Source organism: Rhinopithecus bieti, unplaced genomic scaffold (genome assembly GCF_001698545.2).
Source record: "Rhinopithecus bieti isolate Rb0 unplaced genomic scaffold, ASM169854v2 scaffold_15087, whole genome shotgun sequence".
NCBI classification, from domain to species: Eukaryota; Metazoa; Chordata; class Mammalia; order Primates; family Cercopithecidae; genus Rhinopithecus; species Rhinopithecus bieti.
This window is the reverse complement of record NW_016808547.1, coordinates 1,041,365-1,062,809: the sequence shown is the minus strand read 5'-3', so window position 1 is coordinate 1,062,809 and position 21,445 is coordinate 1,041,365. Positions and strand designations below refer to the sequence as shown.

General features: G+C 41.3%; 1 protein-coding gene across 1 annotated transcript in view; it reads right to left on the bottom strand.

Annotated features, from left to right (window-relative positions):
• The window catches only part of TMC3 (transmembrane channel like 3), a 40,936-nt gene that overhangs the window by 15,880 nt on the left and 3,611 nt on the right, over positions 1 to 21,445 (bottom strand). Inside the window, exons 3-12 of the mRNA XM_017886815.1 lie at positions 19,255 to 19,330; positions 14,537 to 14,618; positions 11,653 to 11,759; positions 10,682 to 10,780; positions 10,429 to 10,571; positions 8,797 to 8,944; positions 8,076 to 8,117; positions 6,492 to 6,493; positions 4,068 to 4,215; positions 1,843 to 1,952 (exon numbers count right to left, since the gene is read on the bottom strand). Coding sequence (XP_017742304.1) covers positions 1,843 to 1,952; positions 4,068 to 4,215; positions 6,492 to 6,493; positions 8,076 to 8,117; positions 8,797 to 8,944; positions 10,429 to 10,571; positions 10,682 to 10,780; positions 11,653 to 11,759; positions 14,537 to 14,618; positions 19,255 to 19,330 — 957 coding nt within the window. The remainder of the gene's footprint in view (positions 1 to 1,842; positions 1,953 to 4,067; positions 4,216 to 6,491; positions 6,494 to 8,075; positions 8,118 to 8,796; positions 8,945 to 10,428; positions 10,572 to 10,681; positions 10,781 to 11,652; positions 11,760 to 14,536; positions 14,619 to 19,254; positions 19,331 to 21,445) is intronic.

Sequence of the window (21,445 nt, the reverse complement as noted above, 5' to 3'; positions counted from 1 at the left end):
ACTCTGTGCCTTGGATAGAAGCTAATACAGTCTGCTGGTGAGTTAATGGAACTGAAATAATATGTCTTACGTTTACTACCAGAATTAGCCCTAATTTGTCTGGGGGAAGTCTCTGATGCCTCTGTTTCTCTAGTTTTGAACATGAATAATGAGGCCAATTTATATAATAGCATTGCCTTTAGACCAAATGCAATAATGGAATTGATTCCACCCAATACTTGCTAGTGAGGAAGGAGCTTCTCTCTTGCAGGTCAAAAGACATGTTGGGTGGAACAGAAAGAACAAGGAATAGGAGCCAGGGAGCTGAGAGGCTCATCCCAGATCTACTCTGGGCCATGAAGGTTTGACCAACTCCATGCTTTTTCTAGTCATGTTTTCTCTCTTTGAAAGGACAGTTGAATTTCAGGAGTTGGAAATTACAGCTTTCAGGCCAAACCATACCCTTGCCTATTTTTGTCAGTAAAGTTGTATTGGAACACGACCACACCTGTTCATCGCCATATGGTCTGTGGCTGCTTTCATGCTAGAACCTTAGAGTTGAGTAGTGGTGATAGAGACTTACCCACAAAACCACAAATATTTACTATCTAGTTCATTTTGGGAGATGTTTGCCAATTCCTGAATGAGAGCAAATATTCCCAAAGTGGTCTGTGGAAAATTAGTTCTGTAGAATGTTGTTAGGTGTTACAAAAGGAAACGGGGAGAAACCAGTGTAGACCAGGGTGAAGGTGGGAGCAGGTAAGAAGGGCTCTCACTGCCTCCCTCTGCCACATTCAGTTTAACAATGCCTCACCCAGCCCTACTACAGTAGCTGAATTTGTAGATGAAGAGACCATGCTCCAGGGAGGACAGGCAGATTTTTCAGGAAACTACTGATAAAGCCAGTGTTCAAAATGAGTGTGGCTGTTCCGACTCCCACAGAAGGTGTTCCAGGACATTCCCTTGGGTGCACCAGTCTTCCTCAACCACCTGCTGTCACAGCCACTGACCGTCCTGGCAAAGCTTCCAGGCATATCCACAAGGAACTCTTTGAGTCTATACTTTGGGGGAACTGTTCACAAAGCATTGACCGTTCTTCTTGCATGTGGAAAAACAACATGGGTCCCTCTCACCACTCAGAGTTAAATCACGGAGAAAACAGAACAGTGAGGAAAACCAAACACACTGCCAGTCCTCCTCTTGGTTTCCTTTTGTTCATTTGTTTGTTTGTTTGTTTTGGAGTTTCGCTTTTGTTGCCCAGGCTGGAGTGCAGTGGCATGATCTCGGCTCACCGCAACCTCTGCCTTCCGGGTTCAAGCGATTCTCTTGCCTCAGCCTCCTGAGTAGCTGGGATTACAGGCATGCGCCACCATGCCCAGCTATTTTTTTTTTTTTTTTTTTTTTTTTTTAGTAGAGACAGGGTTTCTCCATGTTGGTTAGGCTGGTCTTGAACTCCCAACTTCAGGTGATCCACGCGCCTTGGCCTCCCAAAGTGCTGGGATTACAGGTATGAGCCACTGCACCCGACCCTTGGTTCCCTTTTGTGTCCTCTTTTTCTGCCTGTTCTTCCTTTCCCTTCTCCTCCTCCTCCTCCTCCTCTTCTTCTTCTTCATTCCTTTTCATCCATTTCTTCTACCCTTGTCATCCTGGTCCTCCTCCTCCCTTCCTCCTTCTCTTCTCCTGCCTCCTCCCCTATCCCTCCTCTTGGGTAATGCTTTTCTTGAGTTGAATCCATAAGTAAAGTTCTGTGCTGAGTGTCTGAGAGAAAAGAAGCAAGCCCTGGTTCTTGAGGCACTTACATTCCCACTGTGGGTGGGCACATGGGTGAGCCACAGGTGGCATTTCTGGGCAGGACTGTTGTACCTTGCAAGCTGGAAGCGCAGCGTGGTCCTGGGGTGGTACATCTCTAAAGCAGCAATGAGGTCAAAGGCTGATGGTGCTATCATGGTGACGAGGGAGACCACCACACTGACCTGTTGAGAGAGCACATTCCAGAGCCAGGCATTCCCAGGACCCCTGATCAAGCCTCACCATGTGCATTTGATCTCTTTCCCTAATATTGGATCAGTGGGTATCCACAGGGTCCTTGGATCCTCCATGGAAAATCTCCGCAAATCTCTGCTAATTAGCTTTTTTCAAAAGGTGGCCACCACTTTATCATGGCCTTTTTTTTTTTTTTTTTTGAGCTCTCCTTAAATGTTCTGAGGACACTCATACATGCTGTTTGGGATTCACTAGGCCAGGTGCAGTGGCTCACACCTGTAATCCCAACACTTTGGGAGATTTGTGAGGCTGCAGGAGAATTGCTTGAGGCCAGGCATTGAAGACCAACCTGGGCAACACAGCAAGACCCCATTTCTACCAAAAAAAAAGAAAAAGAAAAAGAAAAAAACTGGCACATGCCTATGGTCCCAACTTGTTGGGAGGCTGATGCAGGAGAATTGCTTGAGGCCAGGCGTTCAAGATTAGCCTGGACAACACAGCAAGACCCCATCTCTACCAAAAAAAAAAAGTGGGGGGGCACACACCTATGGTTCCAGCTTGTTGGGAAACTGTGGCAGAAGAATTTCTTGAGCCCAGAAGTTCGAGGCTGCTGTGAGCTGTGATTGGACCACTGCACTCCAGCCTAGGCAACAGAGTGAAACCTTGACTCAAAATGCAAAAAGGATTCACTAACATTTCTGCCACAATTTCCCCAATTACCATCTCACAGTATTTATACTTCCCTGACCTTGGATGGAAGACGGAAATAACTGCAACTATTACCAATAGAAAAGGAAAGCCTGAGAGGTAATGTAATATTCTTTCTGTACATGGAAGATTAATTATCTAGAGAATTATGCCCGGCTTTTGTTTCTCTGTACTTACAGCAGAAGAAAGAGGAGTTTTAGCTGGTACAGATGTTTGAGATAAAATAAGAAATAATTTCTGAATATATCTTTAAAAAACTATTCATGTTTCTATCTGTAAACATACAAGTACACAGTAATTCAATTGGCATAAAATAGAGGCATGGGAAAAGGTTACCTAGGGTAGAGTAGACTCAGATTTTGATAAATTACTATACATTGATAAATATGCACATGGTAAATTGATGACCATCTTACACACCTTTCTTTTTAAATCCCAACAGGGGGCAATAATTTTCATAGAAATGGTCTGAGAGGTGGTTTTTGTGCTATTTCTGCCTTTCAAATCTGTACAGATAAATTGGGCCAACTTTTCAGTACAATGGTTTTAAAATGAATATTTAGAATTCCAAAATTGTTCATAACCATTCACTTGGTGATTTTCTATTTATGAGAATATTCACACAACGGAGGTGGGGGGAAGATGATTGTTTAAAAAATAAACCATTTGTGTAGAGCTGGTTCTGGAAGCATTATTTGTCGTTTAGATATTCAGAAACTACCTAAATATTCACGAATGGCACCTGGTGAACTTTAATCCATGCTATGGAACACGTGCAGTTGTTAATTCCAATCTGCAGGTAGAATCAATTTGTGGAACATGGATGTGAAGAAACAGATGTGCAAAAGGCAAAACACAGTCGGTGGGGCTCAAGGTAGAGAACGGTGTGAATGCTTGAAGGCGTTTTTGAATCAAACTCTTTCCCAAAGGAGATGAATAAAATTGCCCTTCTGGCTCAAAGTCCTTATAGTCCATGCTCTAGGACAAGAGGACTAAAGTTTTTTCTAGAGGTATTCCCACCTAACCCACATAAGGAACAAAGAGGCAGGCTACTTTTCTGTCTCTTTCTCTCTCGTGTTTTTGTTTTTTTGAGACAGTCTCGCTCTGTTGCCCACACTGGAGTGCAACAGAGCTCACTGCAGCCTCTGTCACCTGGGTTCAAGAGAGTCTCCTGCCTCAGCCTCCCGAGTAGCTGGGACTACAGGTGTGTACCACCACACCCAGCTCATTTTTGTATTTTTAGTAGAGACAGGGTTTCACCATGTTGGCCAGGCTGGGCTTGAACTCCTGACCTCAAGTGGTCCACCTGCCTCCCAAAGTGCTGGGATTACAGGCATGAGCCACCGTGCCCGGCTATATCTCTTTTCTAGGGTGCTGTGGGTAATGGCAGTGGGTACCTCATTCTTTTCCCAAAGTGTCAGCTCCTTCTTCGACTGCTCCAGCTTCTGGGACCGGTCCACCACAAAGTAGATGAGATAAATGCTTCCAGCCAATGAGAGAAGCACCAGGATGTTGGCAATAATCCTCAGGCAGATAGTCACTGCCCTGGGGAGAGAAGCAGGCATGAGGACGGCACACAGGGTCCTGCTCACAGCACCGCGATGCAAAGACAACACTACTTGGGGACTGGAACACATCCATTGCCAAGAGGATTCTCTGCCCTGAAGCCTCAGTTCTCTTCCAGCCCACCTCACCCCATACCCTAGAATTCCTCATTTCCTAAGAGATCAACAACCAGTCATAAATTCAACCAGCCTGCATCAGTGGGGCTTGAAACAAACAGACGAACAAATAAACGCCTCTGGTTTTAGAGTCAAGAGTATTTGGGTTTCAGTTCTAGCTTTACTACTTAAAATTGGAGTCTTGTTGTATGCACATTAAAGATATAGGAATTCAAGTAAATGTGTTCAGCAGAGGGAGGGAGGAAGGAAGGCAGGGAGGAAGAGAGGAAGGGAGGACACATGATTCTGCCTGTCATCCCATAGAATGAATATGACATTGTACAGTCATGTGCTGCACAATGGCAATTTGGTCAATGACAAAATGCTATACGACGGTGGTTCCGTAAGATTATAATGGAGCTGAAAAACTCCTACGGCCTAGGACATTGTAGCACAATGCATTGCCCTCACGTGTTTGTAGTGATGCTAGTGTAAACAAGCCTACTGCACTGCCAGTTGTATACAAGTATAGTACATGCAAGTATGTACAATACATATTTGATAATGGTATTAAATGACTGTTACTGGCTTAGGTATTTACTATACTTTTAAAAATCATTATTTTAGGGTATACTTCTACTTATTTAAAACAAAATGTTAACTGTAAAACAGCCTCAGGCAGGTCCTTCAGGAGGCATCCAGGGTAAGGCACTATTACCATAAGAGATGACACCTCCGTGCGTGTTATTGCCCCTGAAGACCTTCCAGTGGGACAAGATGTGGAGGTGGAAGGCAGTGATATTGATTATCCTGACCCTGTACAGGCCTAGGCTAATGTGTGTGTTAGTCTTTTGTTTTTTTGTTTTTTGTTTTTTGTTTTGTTTTGTTTTGTTTTGAGACGGCATTTTGCTCTTGTTGCCCAGGCTGGAGTGCGATGGTGCAATCTAGGCTCACTGCAACCTCCGCCTCCTGGGTTCAAGCGATACAGTCTCCTGAGTAGCTGGGATTACAGGCGCTTGCCACCACGCCTGGCTAATTTTTGTATTTTTAGTAGAGACGAGATTTTCCCATGTTGGCTAGGCTTGTCTCAAAACTCCTGACCTCAGGTGATCTGCCCACCTAGGCCTCCCAAAGTGCTGGGATTACAAGTGCACACCACCATGTCCGGCCTGGTCTTAGTTTTTAACAAAAAAAGTGTAAAAAGTAAAAAAATAAAATAAAATAAAACAAAGCTTATAGAATAAGGATATAAAGAAAAATGTTTTTTGTACAGCTGTACAATGTGTTTGTAAGTATTACAAAAGAGTCAGTTTTTTAAAATTTAAAAGTTCATAAACAAGTGACAGTAAACTAAGACTAATTTACTATTAAAGAAAGAAACTTTAAGAAATAAATGTAGTGTGGCCTAAATATAGGGTGTTTATAAAGTCTATGCTAGTATGCAATTGTGCCCTGGGCCTTCACATTCACTCATCACTCATTCACTGACTCACTCAGAGCAGCTTCCAGTCCTGCAAGCTAATTCATGGTAAGTGCCCTATATAGGTGTACCATTTTTAAATCTTTTATACCACATTTTATTGTACCTTCCTATGTCTAGGTATGTTTAGATACACAAATATCATTGTGTTACAATTGCCTACAGTATTTAGTACAAGTGGCATGCTGTTCAGTTTTGTAGCCTAGGAGTAATTGGCTATACTATATAGCCTAGGTGTGTAGTAGGCTATACCATCTAGGTTTGTGTAAGTACATTTTATGATGTTCACACAAGGACAACATTGTGTTAAGACACATTTCTTGGAATGCAATCCCGTCACTATGCAACATCTGGCTGTATTCCTTTGGTAGTTTCTTAATTGTCTTTTCCCTTTAGAAGAAAGCTCTAAACTTTTTAGCCTTTTTCAATGCTGTTATCTTCAGCTCTTGAAACAGGCTTAGCATATATGGATGCTTCATAAATATTTGCTAGATGAATAAGTAAATAAAGGAGCAACTAGTGGGAGACATGGGGCTCATCTCTTTCCTAATTTGGTCTCACTTCTCATATGCCTCTGATGGTGAGGGCAGATGTGTGAATCAGTAATGATTCTAGTACTTACATACATGTTTCTGGTTTTAACTGAAACACATCCATTTTTTTTTCTCACACTGGAGGACAACTCCCTGTCTGACTTCGATTGGCCTATTTTGAAGGTACCTTCTTCTGCCAACTTTGGAGCTTGTCTGAGCCTGGCTAACGCCTGGAATCCCAGGCCTTTTTGTAGGTAGTTTATGTGGAAAGTGATCCCAGAAACCAGGAGTGCAGGTCCTGGAGGGGAGCAGGAGAGAGGGACCATCAGTACAAGGATATGCAGTGGGGCTGGCAGCAGCTAGAGGCAAATGCAGGGCCTTTTGAGGGACTTATGAAACGCCTGACAGAACTGTCTGCCCAGTGCGAAATAGGAAAGCATTTATTCTATTCCCAGTGGTCCAGGGTAGCTCCATGAGCATTCACTCCCAGCATTGCACCCAGCCTCTTGGTTGCATGTGCATGTGTGTTGACTGGGACCTTGTGGATGCCCTACACAGCAGCCTCAGAAGATCCCTGGGGCACCAAACAGTGGGTACCAGCAAGGGGTACATGCGTGCAGCTGGTGGTAGCCTGCACAGTCCTGCCCAGTAGCAAGGACTGGAGAAAGGTATGGCCAAGAGGATTTGAAGGGGCACCCAAGGTATACCATCTTCTCCACGAAATTTCTACCCATTGGGGACCTTGGGCAGGTCACAACACCTCCCTCTACACGTGTTTTGGCCCTTGATTTGCACAGTGAGGAAACATTCCCAAATGAGATGATAAATGTCATTTTGCTTGGTAAAAATGACAACACGGCACAGTACGTTATTATTATTACCAACTCTGGTGGAGGAGAACTACAGAGAAAGAATCAGATGGCAGAATCCCATACTTTTATTTTATAGGTGAGGAACTTCCAGTTCATGAAGTTCAGAAGTATTTCCCAGGTCATCGACATTAATGACAAAGAGAGGACTAGAATTCATGTCTTCTGACTCCCTGTGGACAGCCCTTTCCGACTCCTCCCCCACTCCCTAAGCTCCCTCATTATTCCAGAGGCTGGGTGTGTTTCCTTAATTCCCCATGTCCTTTTCTACAAGTCCTCTGAAAGGGCTTTCTGCACTGTAGGAAGTAATCATGAGGGCTAAATAACCAGTAAGGATGTGGGATAAACAGATCTACCTGTCTCCATGAGGTCAGGGCCATTGCCCTTCCCTGGGAATGGCTTTCCCTTTCATTAGTTCTCTGGTTGAAGGGCTTCACCCTCACCAGCATAGCTCTCAAGATCTCGAGAAGAATCTTGAACCTAGGAAATCATCTTGAAAGGCTTGTGAACATCAACTGGATAATATTTGTGTCTTATGACTTGTTTCTAAATAAAGCTAGTCTTAACAGCATAAGTTGGTGCTCAAAGTACCTCTTTTATTATCTAAGTAAAAGAGTAAGAAATACGAAACTGGTCAATTTCAGACCCTCTCACCCTTATTACAGGATCTATGGAAGGAGGAAGTCATTCTAAATATTGCTAAGGAAAAAATCATTCAGTTCCCTCAGATCACATTATGAGAAAGGAAGAAAGAAGAGCTGCCTGACAATTATCAAAATAAGATATAGATGATCTGGTAGTTTTGTACCAAACTAAAACAAAACTTATCAAGGAATTCAACATGGGGAGTGATAATACCTACAGGTTTTGCTTTTCTTTTCTCCTGTTCTTCCAGTATAGCTTCCTTTAAGAAAAATACATACAGCAATAAAAGCTTAGCATCATCATTAATTATAAATCATTAGAAATAATTTACCCAGTAATTTAGCTCATACCTTCATTGTCTAGGACTTTATTCTGAAGGATTCAATTGATGTAAATGAATTAGATATCAATGATCTAATAATCAATTGAAAAAAGATATTGGCGGTTGGGAAGAGGGATTGGGAGATAGTATGGCTGTAATAATTTAAATTAAGTAATATTTTTTCTCAAAATAGTGCACCATTTAGCTGTCTGTATAGTTCAATAGAGCTAAGTCTCTGAATATTTTTGATTGCATTATTTTCTAAGTTAGAAGTAAAAGCCTATATCCCTCACATATATGTATTCATTCATTTTCAGTTTATATACATGCAACATGGTAATAATCCATTATGTAAATTATCTAAAATATACAAACTGAAATTTTAAAAGGATAAAATGGAAAATTTAAAAGAAAGAAGTTTCAAAATGTTTCTCCCTCCCTTCATTGAGTCATTTGGTACATTTCCTGGAGCATGTTCACTTCACTTTGGAAACAACTGCCCTGGACAATGAACATCAATGGGAAAAGGATGGTTCTGGCTTCCAGCTGAGGACTAGCGGCTGGCTCTGACCCCGGGCTGCCCACCCCTGCAGGCTGCACAGGCCCACTCACTCACCCTGATGCTGTTCACGATGGCAGCTGTTTTGCTCTCTGCAGCCTCTGGGTTTCCAATGAGGTAATCCCAGGCACAGAACACCCGCCAGCAGAAGGTGTAGTTTTCGTTGGAAGCACTGGCAAGGCTCATGCGGGAGTTCTTAGCCAACCTGCCAAAGAGGAGCACAAACAGGTCATAGGAGTCTCAGGAATAGGGGACTGGAGCTGGCACCCACGGAGCCTTTGTGTGAATTAGAATAGGCTGCTCCCCTTTGGGTGGACGCAGCTCCTCAGGTCACGGCTTGGACAGCACAGCACCGACTGGATTTCAGCCTGTGCTTGTGACCTCATCAACAGTTTGGAACAGCGTGAAAACTGTGATGGCCCATTATTGTATGAGTTCATTTGACAAGGAGTCCCACCACTGTGGTACCCAGCAGGTCACTGCAGGTGTGTGTGCCCCAGGAGCCAGCTTTTCTCATCTCTGTGCAGCTGTGATTGTGAAATAAAAATATTTCCTTTGAATCAGTCTTCTTGGAGCTCCTTCCCATGGGAACTCTACCCCATGGGACTCCACATAACATGCTGGGTCCCTCTTTCACACATTTCTTTAGATATTTGAAGGCAGGAGTCATGAACCCTCCTTAGGTGAAACTCTCCCTACTTTTCAGAGCCTTTCTCCTGCAATAAGCTCTCCTTTCCATCCATATTTCTTGCTTCCAAGTTTGCTCTAATCTGTCTCTTACATTGTATGTCTAGTAAAGGGCCGAGTCTTTGAAGTGGGTCCTGGAAGCCACCAGGAGCTAACCTGGAAAGCTTCAGGGGAACTGAAGGCTCCCAGGTCATTATGCACATCCTCAAGCATTGTTTATTTGTTTATTGTCTTTTTTACCCCAAACAGCTTCTATCTGCATTTTGCTAACATGCCACAAGTGGGTAGGGTGATGAAGGGTGGTTACAAAATCAAGCAGAAGCAGCAGGTGAGCCAGCGTGGGTGGGGCCAGCTTTTCACGGGGTTTGGAGCCTCCCTGTCAGTCTGCATTTCTCTAGCTCCCACACGGAAGCTTGGAATGGTAAGCCAGAAGGGAACCTGGTGATGTTCTGAGCCAACGTGCCCATTTCACAGATGAGGCCCAGGGAAGGAAGGTGAGCTCCTGCAGGTCTCACAGTGAGGGTGGTACAGGGCTCCTAACCCCACCAGATTGTTTCTTTTGCATTTAGCCTCCTCCAGTGATGACCTAGAGGTGCCAACTGCATCACAGCACACACAAGCCTGGCCTTGGCAAAATTTGTAGCTAGATCACAGGCAAACAAACATACAACCAAAGAAGGACGTTTTGCTTTCTGCAACCTCTGGCCACCTAGATCATATTGCTTATGTCCCTATTAGTGCAGCTACTGCATTGTCTAAAATTACACAAACTGGAAAATCTATATGCTTCTTGTATTTCCAGGCCTAATATAGGACCTAGTACAAAGCAGTAAGTGTTTAATAAGTACTTGTTAAAATGAACATGTCTCTTTTAGCTTTGGTCTTCTCATCTGTAAAATGGATACAGCTATGTTTTAACTTTACAGGGTTATTGACAAGATTAGATGACATTACACATATCATAATGCTTGATATGTATTTTGAGAAATCGAGCAGTCATACTTTTTTAAAAGAATGATGAAGCTGTAAGCAAACACTGCCATCCCCACTAGGAAATACGCCAAGGGGAGCCGGTAGCCAGCTCTCCCGATCTTCCTCTCCCTGCCATAGTATCCGTAGAAGAGGACTGAGTACTGGAGGTAGCCCTGCAAAGAAAACACTCAGTGTCATTTCTGGTTCCCATTCCCAGGTCTCAGAACTGTGGCCCATCCACCCCTTCCCTCAAGACAAGAGTGTGGCCAAGCATCAACCTCACCCCCAGAGACCAGACAGTATCCAGGTCTTGGGCAGATGAAACTTGCTCCTTGGGGATGGTCTTTCTGGCTGTGCTTCCAAAGGGCTGGCCTGCAATCAGCTGGTGAGAGAGGAAGGCATGTCATGTGGTCCTCTGGGTGGGAGGGGACCAGGAGAAAATGAGAGATTGATCTCCATGTGCTTGTGAAAATGCCACACATAAGAGATCTCCAGGGGGTGGATTTCTGCTTGATTTTCATTAATGAAAAATTAATCTTGGGTGGCCAGATTTTCTTGTTGCCTGACTAGAGCTCACCTGGGTGTGCTCTCTCTCAGCTAGACATGGTTTCTACAGGTGGATTATTAAGGCCCCTGTTGGGAAATGGCCCATTTACTTTTTGAGGATAACATTTAGTTGAAAATGGATTTTATTTCTTTAATTTATATAAATGTAAGAGGCACAAGTGTGGTTTTGTTACATGGATATATCGTGCTATATCATCTGGGGTTTAGTGTACCCATAACCTGAATAATGTACATGGTCTGGATATTATTTCAACTTTGGACTGGCAAACTGGCTGGTTGGCCAAGTCCAGCCCATGGCCTTTTTGTATGGCCCAAGAGCTAAGAATAGTTTTGCATTTTTAAGTGGTTGGGGAAAAAAATCAAAAGAATTTATATAAAATTCAAATTTCAGTATTCATAAATCAAATTGTATTGAAACACAGCCACATCCACTGGTTGATATACTGTCTGCGGGTGCTTTTGTGCTACACGGCAGATTTGAGTCATTGTGACGGACACCAAATAGCCCACGAAGCCTAAAGTATTTATTCTGTGGCCCTTTACAGAAAAAGTTTGCCAAGCCCTGCTTTACCCAAACACATATATGTTCCTCCCCACAATGACAACCAGAGGAGCCATTTTATGCGACTGCTGTAATGTCTCCTCTTTTTAACGAGTGGTACTTTTTTCTCTCCTGAAACATCTTACCTCTGGAATGACAATAAAAGCACCTGTCATAATGGTGAGCACAATATTAATTCCAAATAACCATCTCAAGAATATGAAATAGGAGGCAACGCCAGATCCAAAATGACCTAAAGACAGACAAGATTATGAGAACAGTTTAAGTAAAATCCTCATAGGGCAAGAAATCCTACAAAAAGAACACCATAACTTTTCTTACATCCACAGGAGATAGAGTAAGAATGCCATTATTGTACCAATCTGGGTGTTTCTTCCTGAGTGTTAGCTTAGACAGATCAAGATGCCCCTGAATATCTATCAGTTTTACAGGCAGGAAAAATCTCTAGTTTGCCTAAAATGCTATTCGATAGTCACTTCCCTAATGACATATTCATCTAAAATGGTCTTATCAAATTTCTAATATTTCATGTATGTTAACAAGTATCGGCATCTTTTAAGAATTTGGCATATTTCTTATCTATTTTGCATCATTTTGAGAATTTCAAGGATTTTACTAAGGGTCTTTTTGCCTTAATTTCAAGATAAAACACAATTTACTAGATGCTCACAATAGTGGACAGTGGGTGAAGAGTACAAAGGAACTCTCTTTCCAACTTTTCTATACATCTAAATTTATTCTAAAATAAAAAGCATAGTAAAAACAAATTTATATCTATTGAGAAAATCCAGCAGCATAGAATAACTTAGATGAGGACGTAGGCAACAATTCCACAACATTCTGGAGTAGGTAGTTTCATGTCATTAAAAAAAAACTCTTAAATTTTTATTTCAAATCTAGTTTATGTTTGTCATAATGAGTAGCAAAACACAAAACATCACAAGGACAAGAAAAATTACCTATTCTGTGATCACTAAATTAAAATCACTATTAGAATTACTTTCTATTAAACTTTTAGTGTAACCCTCCACAATTATCCTATGCAAATAGTGTTTTTGTATAAGATTGGCATTTCTCCTCAGCATACATCTTCACTTATCAATATATTACAAGCATTTTCTCTTGCCAAAAATACTATTCTATAAAATAAATTTTATTGTTCCATTAAGTGAATTTTCCATAACTGATTTAAACTATTCCCCACGACTTGACATTTAGGACATTTCCAACTATTCACCAGGGTGAATAGTTCTATAATAAATACTTTCTGTCTAAGATAAGGTTTCCTAGAAGCAGAGCTTGAGAAAGGGATTTGGCTACAGGTGATTTGTTGAGGAAGCACTCTCCATAGAGAAGATGTGAAGGAGTCAAGTAAGGTCAGGGGAAAGAGCCAGGGAAGGGCACCATCTTAGCTGCAGCCTAGCTGAGTCTATCCCATCAGGAGCTCTACAGCATGAATTGCACCACTGAGTTGGTCTCACTGGGAGCAAGGGATCAGACTTGAATCCCACTCTGTTAATGGTCACTGCCTCTAGACTCCGGCTGGTGAGTGTGAGATTGGGGTGATAGGAGGTAGTCCTGGGGCAATTCCCTGAAGGGGAGCAGCTGAGTGACAAGCAGTCCATACTCAGCAGCAGAGGAAAGGGTAGACCAGCCAAGGAAAGGCAACCTGGGTACAGCACTAATGGCAGCGGCTGCAGTCTTGTTTGTTTAGTTTATTATGGTTTTCTCTGTTTTGTTTTTTTTATTGTTTTGTTTTTAGGAAACGGAAGCATATTACCAAAGTATGTAACATTTTGAAGACTTTTGGTACATATTAAAACTTTTTAAAAAAGAAATACTGTCCTAATTTACATTTCTGCCAGCATATCAAATTGTTTGATCCATTTAAATATTCAACATGTTTTTCCCAATTTGTCATCTAACTTTTAGCTTTATTTTTTATGTATGTAAATTTTATTTTTTTGGTAATTAAATATAACAGTACTTTTTCCTCCTTCACTTTTATGATTATATATGTCTCCATTCTGCAATCATAACATCTATTGTCTATTCAAATATGTAACGGAATTTTAAGTGAAGCAATTAAACTTACTCTTTAAAACAATTGAATCAATTGTTCCAGTGATATTTATGCAGTAATTCAGACTGACTTCAATAATTATTGCATGCTAAAATTCTAAAAGCTAAGTGTATTCCTATCTGTTCCCGAATTTTTTGCTTACTCCTTTGATTTGCCAGTCAATTCCCACACTGTGCTATACTGCTTCAGCTGTTGTAGCTTTATGATATATTTTAATATCTTGATCTTACAACTTCATTTGCATTCTTCTTTATAATTTTTAAATTAACCTATAAGTTTTATGATCATTTTGTTAAATACTTAGAAACAATACATTGAGATTTTTATTTGATTGCATCAAACTTGTAAATTAATTTTGGGAAAATTAACATTTTCCAAATATTAAATCTTTGTATGCATTTTAACAAGACTTTTATATCCTGTGGTATAATTTTACAGTTTCCTTTATTTTGGACTTATTGTTAAGTCTATTCCAGATACTGTGTGTGTCAGTGTGATCGTGGACATGATTTATTTATTTATTGGTGCATGTTTTCTAAATGGGCACAATTATCTCTATGAAAATGCAGATTTTTGTATTTGTGTTTCGCAGTTCCCTGAGCTACCCTCTTATTCATCCTTATAGGTTTTCACTTGATCCTTTCGAGGTTTGCATTTTATCTGACTGAAGGAATGAACTGGGAGAGAACAGCAGAGCCACAGCGGAATATGGAAAGGCCTGCGTCGAGACTGTTCCCATCCTGGCAGGTCGTGGGGACAGGTATCTTGTCTTCTGGGTCTGTTGTCCCATGTGGAGCCCGGTGACCCTGCTATAAGAGTGCCCTCAGCTGCACAGCATAAGGACCAGAACACAGCAGACTCTCCTTAGGCTGTGATTGGCCACTAGCATTGCATTCCTGCTCCACTCTCCAAGTGTAAATACTTACTCTCGATTTTCTTTATCCTCATTTCCCAGGGAATGAAGATGACCACAAAGTTACAGGCGAGACGAGCAAATTTCCGCCAGAGCTAGACAAGAGGGGTCAGGATTAGATGTCATATTCATGAAGATGGCAATGACTGTGCAGTACTAGGCACCTAAATGTAGTATACCAGATACTCCCTCTGGTAATCCCTTTAATTATGGATTATGGCTTCATAGGCCTTTAAGCTGCACTAGGACCAAAGTAGCTCCCAGGTTAATGGACACCGGCTTTGGATAAATAATGCAAGCTGCGGCCCCATAGAATATGCACCTTAATATAGACACCACCTAGTCCGTGGTATCTGTATTGAGGTGCATATTCTATAGGGTTGCAGTTTGCATTAGCCATCCCATTCCTGATGCGGGGTATCTCTTGCTCTTTGAGAAAAGAAAAAGTTTAACTTTTGAGAATTACATCTTAAAATCACAACACACAGTAGAAATTACTCGAGGAATGATATATGAATAAATCCACTTGATCTTGCCATAAACCTAAGGGGTTTCTGAGAATGTGCCCCAGGAATCCGGATGCCTAACGAACTCCCCAGGTGATTATAAGCACATCCCTGTTTAAGGACCAAGAGTCTAGAGCCTACCCTGAAAATGAGCCCCACTCTAATGTGTGACTCGCCTCCTGCTACAGCCTCTTTCCTGGATAGAGCTGTCGGGGATAAGGTCTAAAAATTTGTCTTGTAGTTTTGGCTGGGTGTGGTAGCTCACGCCTGTAATCCCAACACTTTGGGAGGCCGAGGTGGGCAGATCACGATGTCAGGAGTTCGAGACCAGCCTGGCCAATATGGTGAAACCCAGTCTCTACTAAAAATACAAAAACTAGTCAGGCGTGGTATCATGCGCCTGTAGACCTAGCTACTCAGGAGACTGAGGCAGAAGAATCGCTTGAACCCAGGAGGTGGAGGTGGAGGTTGCAGTGAGCCGAGATCGTGCCACTGCACTGCAGCCTGGGTGACAGAGTGAGACTGTCTCAAAAGAAAAAAAAAAAAAAAAGTGTCTTATGTTTTTAAGATGCAATTGCCGAAAGTTTAAAACACATTTCTTAAAGGGGAATAAAACAAGACATGCCCTGACACTAGTTCTGCTTCCAACAAAGTTGGCAGGTTGTGCATTTTAACACACACACAATCTGGGTATGTGCTGGAAGTAAATGATATCATTGCAGAAAGAGGGACTACAAATGTAATTATGACATTCTGAGCTATAAGACTGCACATGGTCCCGGTACAGACACGTATGATAATGTCATTCTGGACGTGTCTGCTGAGGCCAGAATGGCTGCTTGTAAATGAAAATCTGAATTTTATCAGAAGTTTATCAGAAGTTGTTCATCTTCTGTTCATGATTTGAGAGCCAACTCAAATACAGTCACTCCCATGAACACAGAATCTCTGTAGCCAGAAAAGAAATTCTCTGATTTGTAAACTCCCCTAGCAATAATTTTTGGTCTCTCTCATAATGTTTATCATAACCTACCTCACATTACCTTAATTTTGTTCACCTGGCTTGTCTCCTAGAGCCTAGAGAGGGAGATGGAGGCTTTCTGATCATTTATTACCCCAGTATCCAGAGGAAGGGGTGCTCCATCATCCTTTGGCAAGGGTTTGGTGTTGGAAAGTATTTGAGTCTCTGGCCCGTTTTAAATCCCTGAAGACTAAGAAGCACGGGGCGGAAAGCCAGCAACCTGAGTTCTAGCTGTAGTTTCACATCTATCTCACTATGTATCCCTGGGGAAGTTATTTTCTTTCCTTGGGTTCTGTTTCTCCATCTGTATAAGAAGTCAGATTCAATTAGTGGCATTCAGAATGCTCTTTAAATTTAAAGTTGTATGAGAATTTTCATACATGCAACAGGCTAAGGTAGGGCAGCTTTTGTAGGTGGGGGTAAAAAATCTCCCCCACCACCCCACCAGTAGTGCTTGAGGAGCCAGGGTCCTTGAACTCAGGTTAGAGAGCACTGATTGAACGGTCCAAGATGCTCACTCTGGGAATGAGAGTCTATGCAAGTTGGCCCAAAGGAACTTCTTAAAGGAAAATGTGATTGAAAAAGGTGATTTGTTGATAACGTGTTCAGTAAGGCATGGGGGAAAAAGTTTCATGCTTCTCTGATGATTTATACCAAATCTCCATGGCAAAAGCCTTGAAACAGGAATAATTCAAAATTTAAGAACAAAGCAAAATCAGAACAAAGAAAACTAAACTTGGAAGAAAGATCCTAATTGTGGGTTTGGGTTATTGAGCTTTGCTAACTAAGAAAAAGTTCTGTCTTTGGAAAGACTTACATGTCCACCCAGAAGATATGTAACAACATATGTGATAGTTCATGAAAAGTATATTTATTCATAGTATGTGTTAAGCACCTAGATTGTGTTGACTTATCAACATGTCAACATGAACTGTCATACATGTTGTTAGATATGTGGTACATGCATGTATCATACATACCTATATATTTATACATGTATCATTATACATGTGTGTATCATGCAGATCTAACAATATGTATGACAGTTCATGAAAAGTATATTTATTCATAGTATATATTAAGCACCTAGGTTGTGTTTTCCTGTGAATGCAGATAGTGAGCATGACATGCAAGATGTCAGCTGGTATGGAGTTTGCATTCAGGTAGAGACAAGGCAGCCACAAGCAAATCCATGCCACAGTGGGACACGGTCTATTAGGACTGGGGGAGAAGGCCCTTTAAACAATCAGGCAAGGTCTAGCTGAGGAGGTCATACCTGAGCTGAGACTTGAATGAAAAGGAAAATGAAAAGTAAATGGGAAGAGTAGCTTTATAAAAGGGGAGAACAGCCAGTACAAGCTGTGGGTTAGCATGAGCTGAGCGTTTTACAGAAGAGGATGGAGGAGAGAGGAGCAAGATAAAAGTTTGGATTACCTTACTCAATGTAAAAACTCTGCTTCTAATAATTCAGCCCATTATCAAGTTATACCTTTAATTCATACTGAGTTTACTATTGCTAAAAGTCCCAATAGCCTTTCATTGTTATATGTAATAGGTCATTTGAATTCATGTGAAATACTTTATTTCCTGTAGCATTTCAGCTTATTTAGAGAAAACAAAAGAGCTTGGTAGTTCATATGTCTACAAAAAGATAATTTATTTCATAAACTCCATCATAGTATGGCAGGAATAAGGAGTCATGGGTGATTTGGTCATAAAACAGATGAGAATTTTAAAGAAGATTTTGTGAACAGTAAGAAGAAAGAATGACAAGATGTGTCCTTAAGGATTCTTTGATATTTTATAATTTTCAAACATGTAAAATTTATGACCAGCTTTTACTTAAGCTATATTAAGAATATTTTGTTTCAGAGAATCTAAAAGAGTATAAGTTATTGCCTCTTAAGATAACAAACAAAAAATATAATAATCAACATTGGTGCGGGTATTATGAGACTAATAATGGCAATATAAATCATCAAGGCTTTTAGAAAATAATCTTTAAATATTTATCAAAAGCCAAAAACTGGACCACAATCTTTTCTATAGTGATTGCAATTCTGGCATTCACCCTAAGAAAAAAATTCAAAAAGACAGAGAAATCTATATGTGCAAAGATGTTCTTCATAGGGCTATTAATAATAATGAAAAATTAGAAGCATTTTAAATATCCACCAGCAGTCAAATGACTAATTAAATTAATATACATTTATCTGATGGAATACCACACAGTCATCGAAAACCATTAAATATAAAAACTATATAGCCACATGGAAAAAATTATATAATGGTGTTATGTTAAAAAAGAAGCAAAATGTATATACACTACAATTACTGTGGTATGAAAATAATATATTTATGCAATGACTGATGTGAAATTTCTAAAATGATATTATATTGGGTAGTAGAGGTATAGAAGGAGAAGTTATTTTTCTTTGTTTTCTATACATTCATGAAATGACTTTATAAACAGATAATTTTAATGTATACTTTTCCTTTAAGTAACTGAATGGGAAAAATAACAAACAAAACCTTAACATTGTATTATAAAATGAGCATTGGCATATACCTGCAACTTTCTCATTGTAAGAAATACAGCTGTATACAGGGACATAGTGAATCAAACCTACGAATATGGGTGGGATTAACTCAGGAAAGGTGCTAGATCACTTTTGCCATCCTTTCTCTTGATGAATTAGGCTTACCCAGTTTCACACAATTGGGAAGGGAAGGCATCTAGGACTAAAATTCAAGTCTTGGGAAATTCATACTTTTCAATTCTATTATCCTGATCTACAGCTGTGTTATAGACTGGCACTTGCAACCTGTGTATGATGGCAAGTGCGATGGCAAACACAACCTCCTGGCTCTGGAGACCACAGTGTTCACGTGTGTCTGTGTCTGTGTGTGTGCTTTTTTCTTTTTTTTTTTTTGGAGACGGAGTCTCACTCTGTTGCCCAGGCTAGAGTGCAGTGGCATGATCTAGGCTCACTGCAAGCTCCGCCTCCCGGGTTCACGCCATTCTTCTGCCTCAGCCTGCCACCACACCCAGCTAATTTTTGTGATTTTAGTAGAGATGGGGTTTCACCGTGTTAGCCAGGATGGTCTCAATCTCCTGACCTCGTGATCCACCTCCCGTGGCCTCCCAAAGTGCTGGGATTACAGGTGTGAGCCACTGCGCCTGGCTACATGTGTGTTCTTTACCTCTGCACCTGCTGCTTGGTAGCCTCGGGTCCTGGTCAGCCTCCCTTCAAACTTCAGTACAATGTCCTTCGCTCGTCTAAGAGAAGAACAACATGATGGTTAACACAATTTTATCATACTTACAATTTCTGCAAAATGTGTAAAAATGCAACAGGAATAGGTTGCCATCTTGTCCTGAAAAATGATACAGCACAAGATGCCGTGAGAGAAGGGAGTTACACAAATACTTCATGGTCTAATTTTTGGTAATCAGAAAATGCCTTAAATTTTTTTTCTTTAATATTTAAATGGATGCATAATCGAAAATGATGAAATTATACCAAAATTAGCTACAACTGAATTTCTTAAAGGCCTTCACTGATTCTGGTGCTTGACTGGGGATTCTGAGCTTTGGAAATCCTGGTGGCAGACACGTGCATCTCGACTTCTCCACTTAGCAACTTTCCTCTTGCAGTCAATTGTTTAAAAGTGCAAATGAGACCTGGCTTCAGAGAATCTGCCTAAGTAAAGGTTGGTGTCTGATTAATGGGAGCAAAAAAGTCATGTCTACATAGACATGAACAATCTGATTCACCCCAAACAAACTTCTAACACACTAATTGATCACTGTATTGAATTAACCTGATATCTCTGCCTAAATGTTCAGTCCTGAAAATGGACTAAATTCATTGGGATAGACAGTTAAATTCACACCTTAAATGAACAACAGGATTAGACAATAAATGTTAGTGCCATGGACAGACTGAAGCCAAAGGCTCTTAGAGAGATGAATGTCACCGTCAAGGTAACCTAATCATTTACCACCCCATGTAGAGATGCTCATTATCTGATGGTTGGACGCTCTCTGCTTGATTATATTCAGTGTTGAAGAACTTAGTTCTTTTGAATTAGCCATTTTGCTAGTTTGACAGGTTTACTTGGGAGGGTGCTCTGGTCTGTGCATCACAGCAACCCCCAATAACACCCAGTGGTCTGAGTCCTTCCTTGGAAAACACAAGGTACAAGCCAGTTCCTTTATCGACAGACAGGATGATCTCTCCAAAACATTATCTAACCAGAGTTCTTGGTTTTGGATCTCTCTTCCTACCATTGCAACATCTTCATCTTAATAGCCCAGCCAATGCATTGACTTCATTCTGGCCAGAACCAAAATGTAGGTCAGGAGCAAGGTTGATGTCCCATGACTACCATGTTGGGGTCATCTTAATAGAGCTGTCTGTTGCAAGTATTTAAAAAGTAAAAGCCTATCGAAGTCAAGTAACAATTCATTTTATATCTTTATTTTTTATTTTTTCTGAAAACATTTAAACATTTTATGCACAGCTATTTTGGGTCAAGCATAGTGAAATACAGAGTTGCCTAAAACAGAGTTTCAGTCAGGTGGAGTGGTTCACACCTGTAATCTCAGCACTTTGGGGGGCTGAGGTGGGAGGATTACTTGAGCCCAGAAGTTCAAGACCATCCTGGGCAACACAGTGAGATCCCATCTCTACAAACATATAAAAAAATTAGCTGAGTGTGGTGGCACATGTCTGCAGTCCCAGCTACTTGGAAGGCCATGTTGGGAAGATCACTTGAGCCCAGGAGTTTGAGGCTGTGGTGAGCTGTGATCCAGCCACTGCACTCCAGCCTGAGTGATAGTGACATCCTGTTTCAAAACAAACAACAACAACAAACCAGAGTCTCTGCCCTGGAAGAGTTCACTACCTAATAGGGATGACAGAGATCTTTGAAGTCAATGACTGAGAGAGAGTGGGTGTGACAAGAGCTATGACAGAGGGGTGATCTGGTGTGGAGGTAGCAGGGAGGGGCAGCCCAAACCAAGGCCCAGTCATAGACCTATGCCGATTTCACAGGAACTGACCACTTGCTCCCCTACAGGGGAAACAAGCATGTCCTGTATCCTCTTAGACAGATGGCTCTTGCTCCAGACTCAAGGTTAACTCATTCTGCTTTCATCTGCATCCTGCTACGCTCCCTTGATTCCCAAGCAGACAGGGTTCGGTGCTTTTTTGCACTTTCCACAAAAGCACTGTGATAAGCCTCAGCAAGTCCAGTGAGGGAAGTGTTGCTCCAGTAGTTTCTCAAGGTGGTGGAGAGGAGATATGTGTGGCAAGGAGATAACGGAGGTGCTCAGAGGGCCAGCTGCACTCTGAGACCCTGGCCGCTGGCTGAACACATGGCTGGTGTC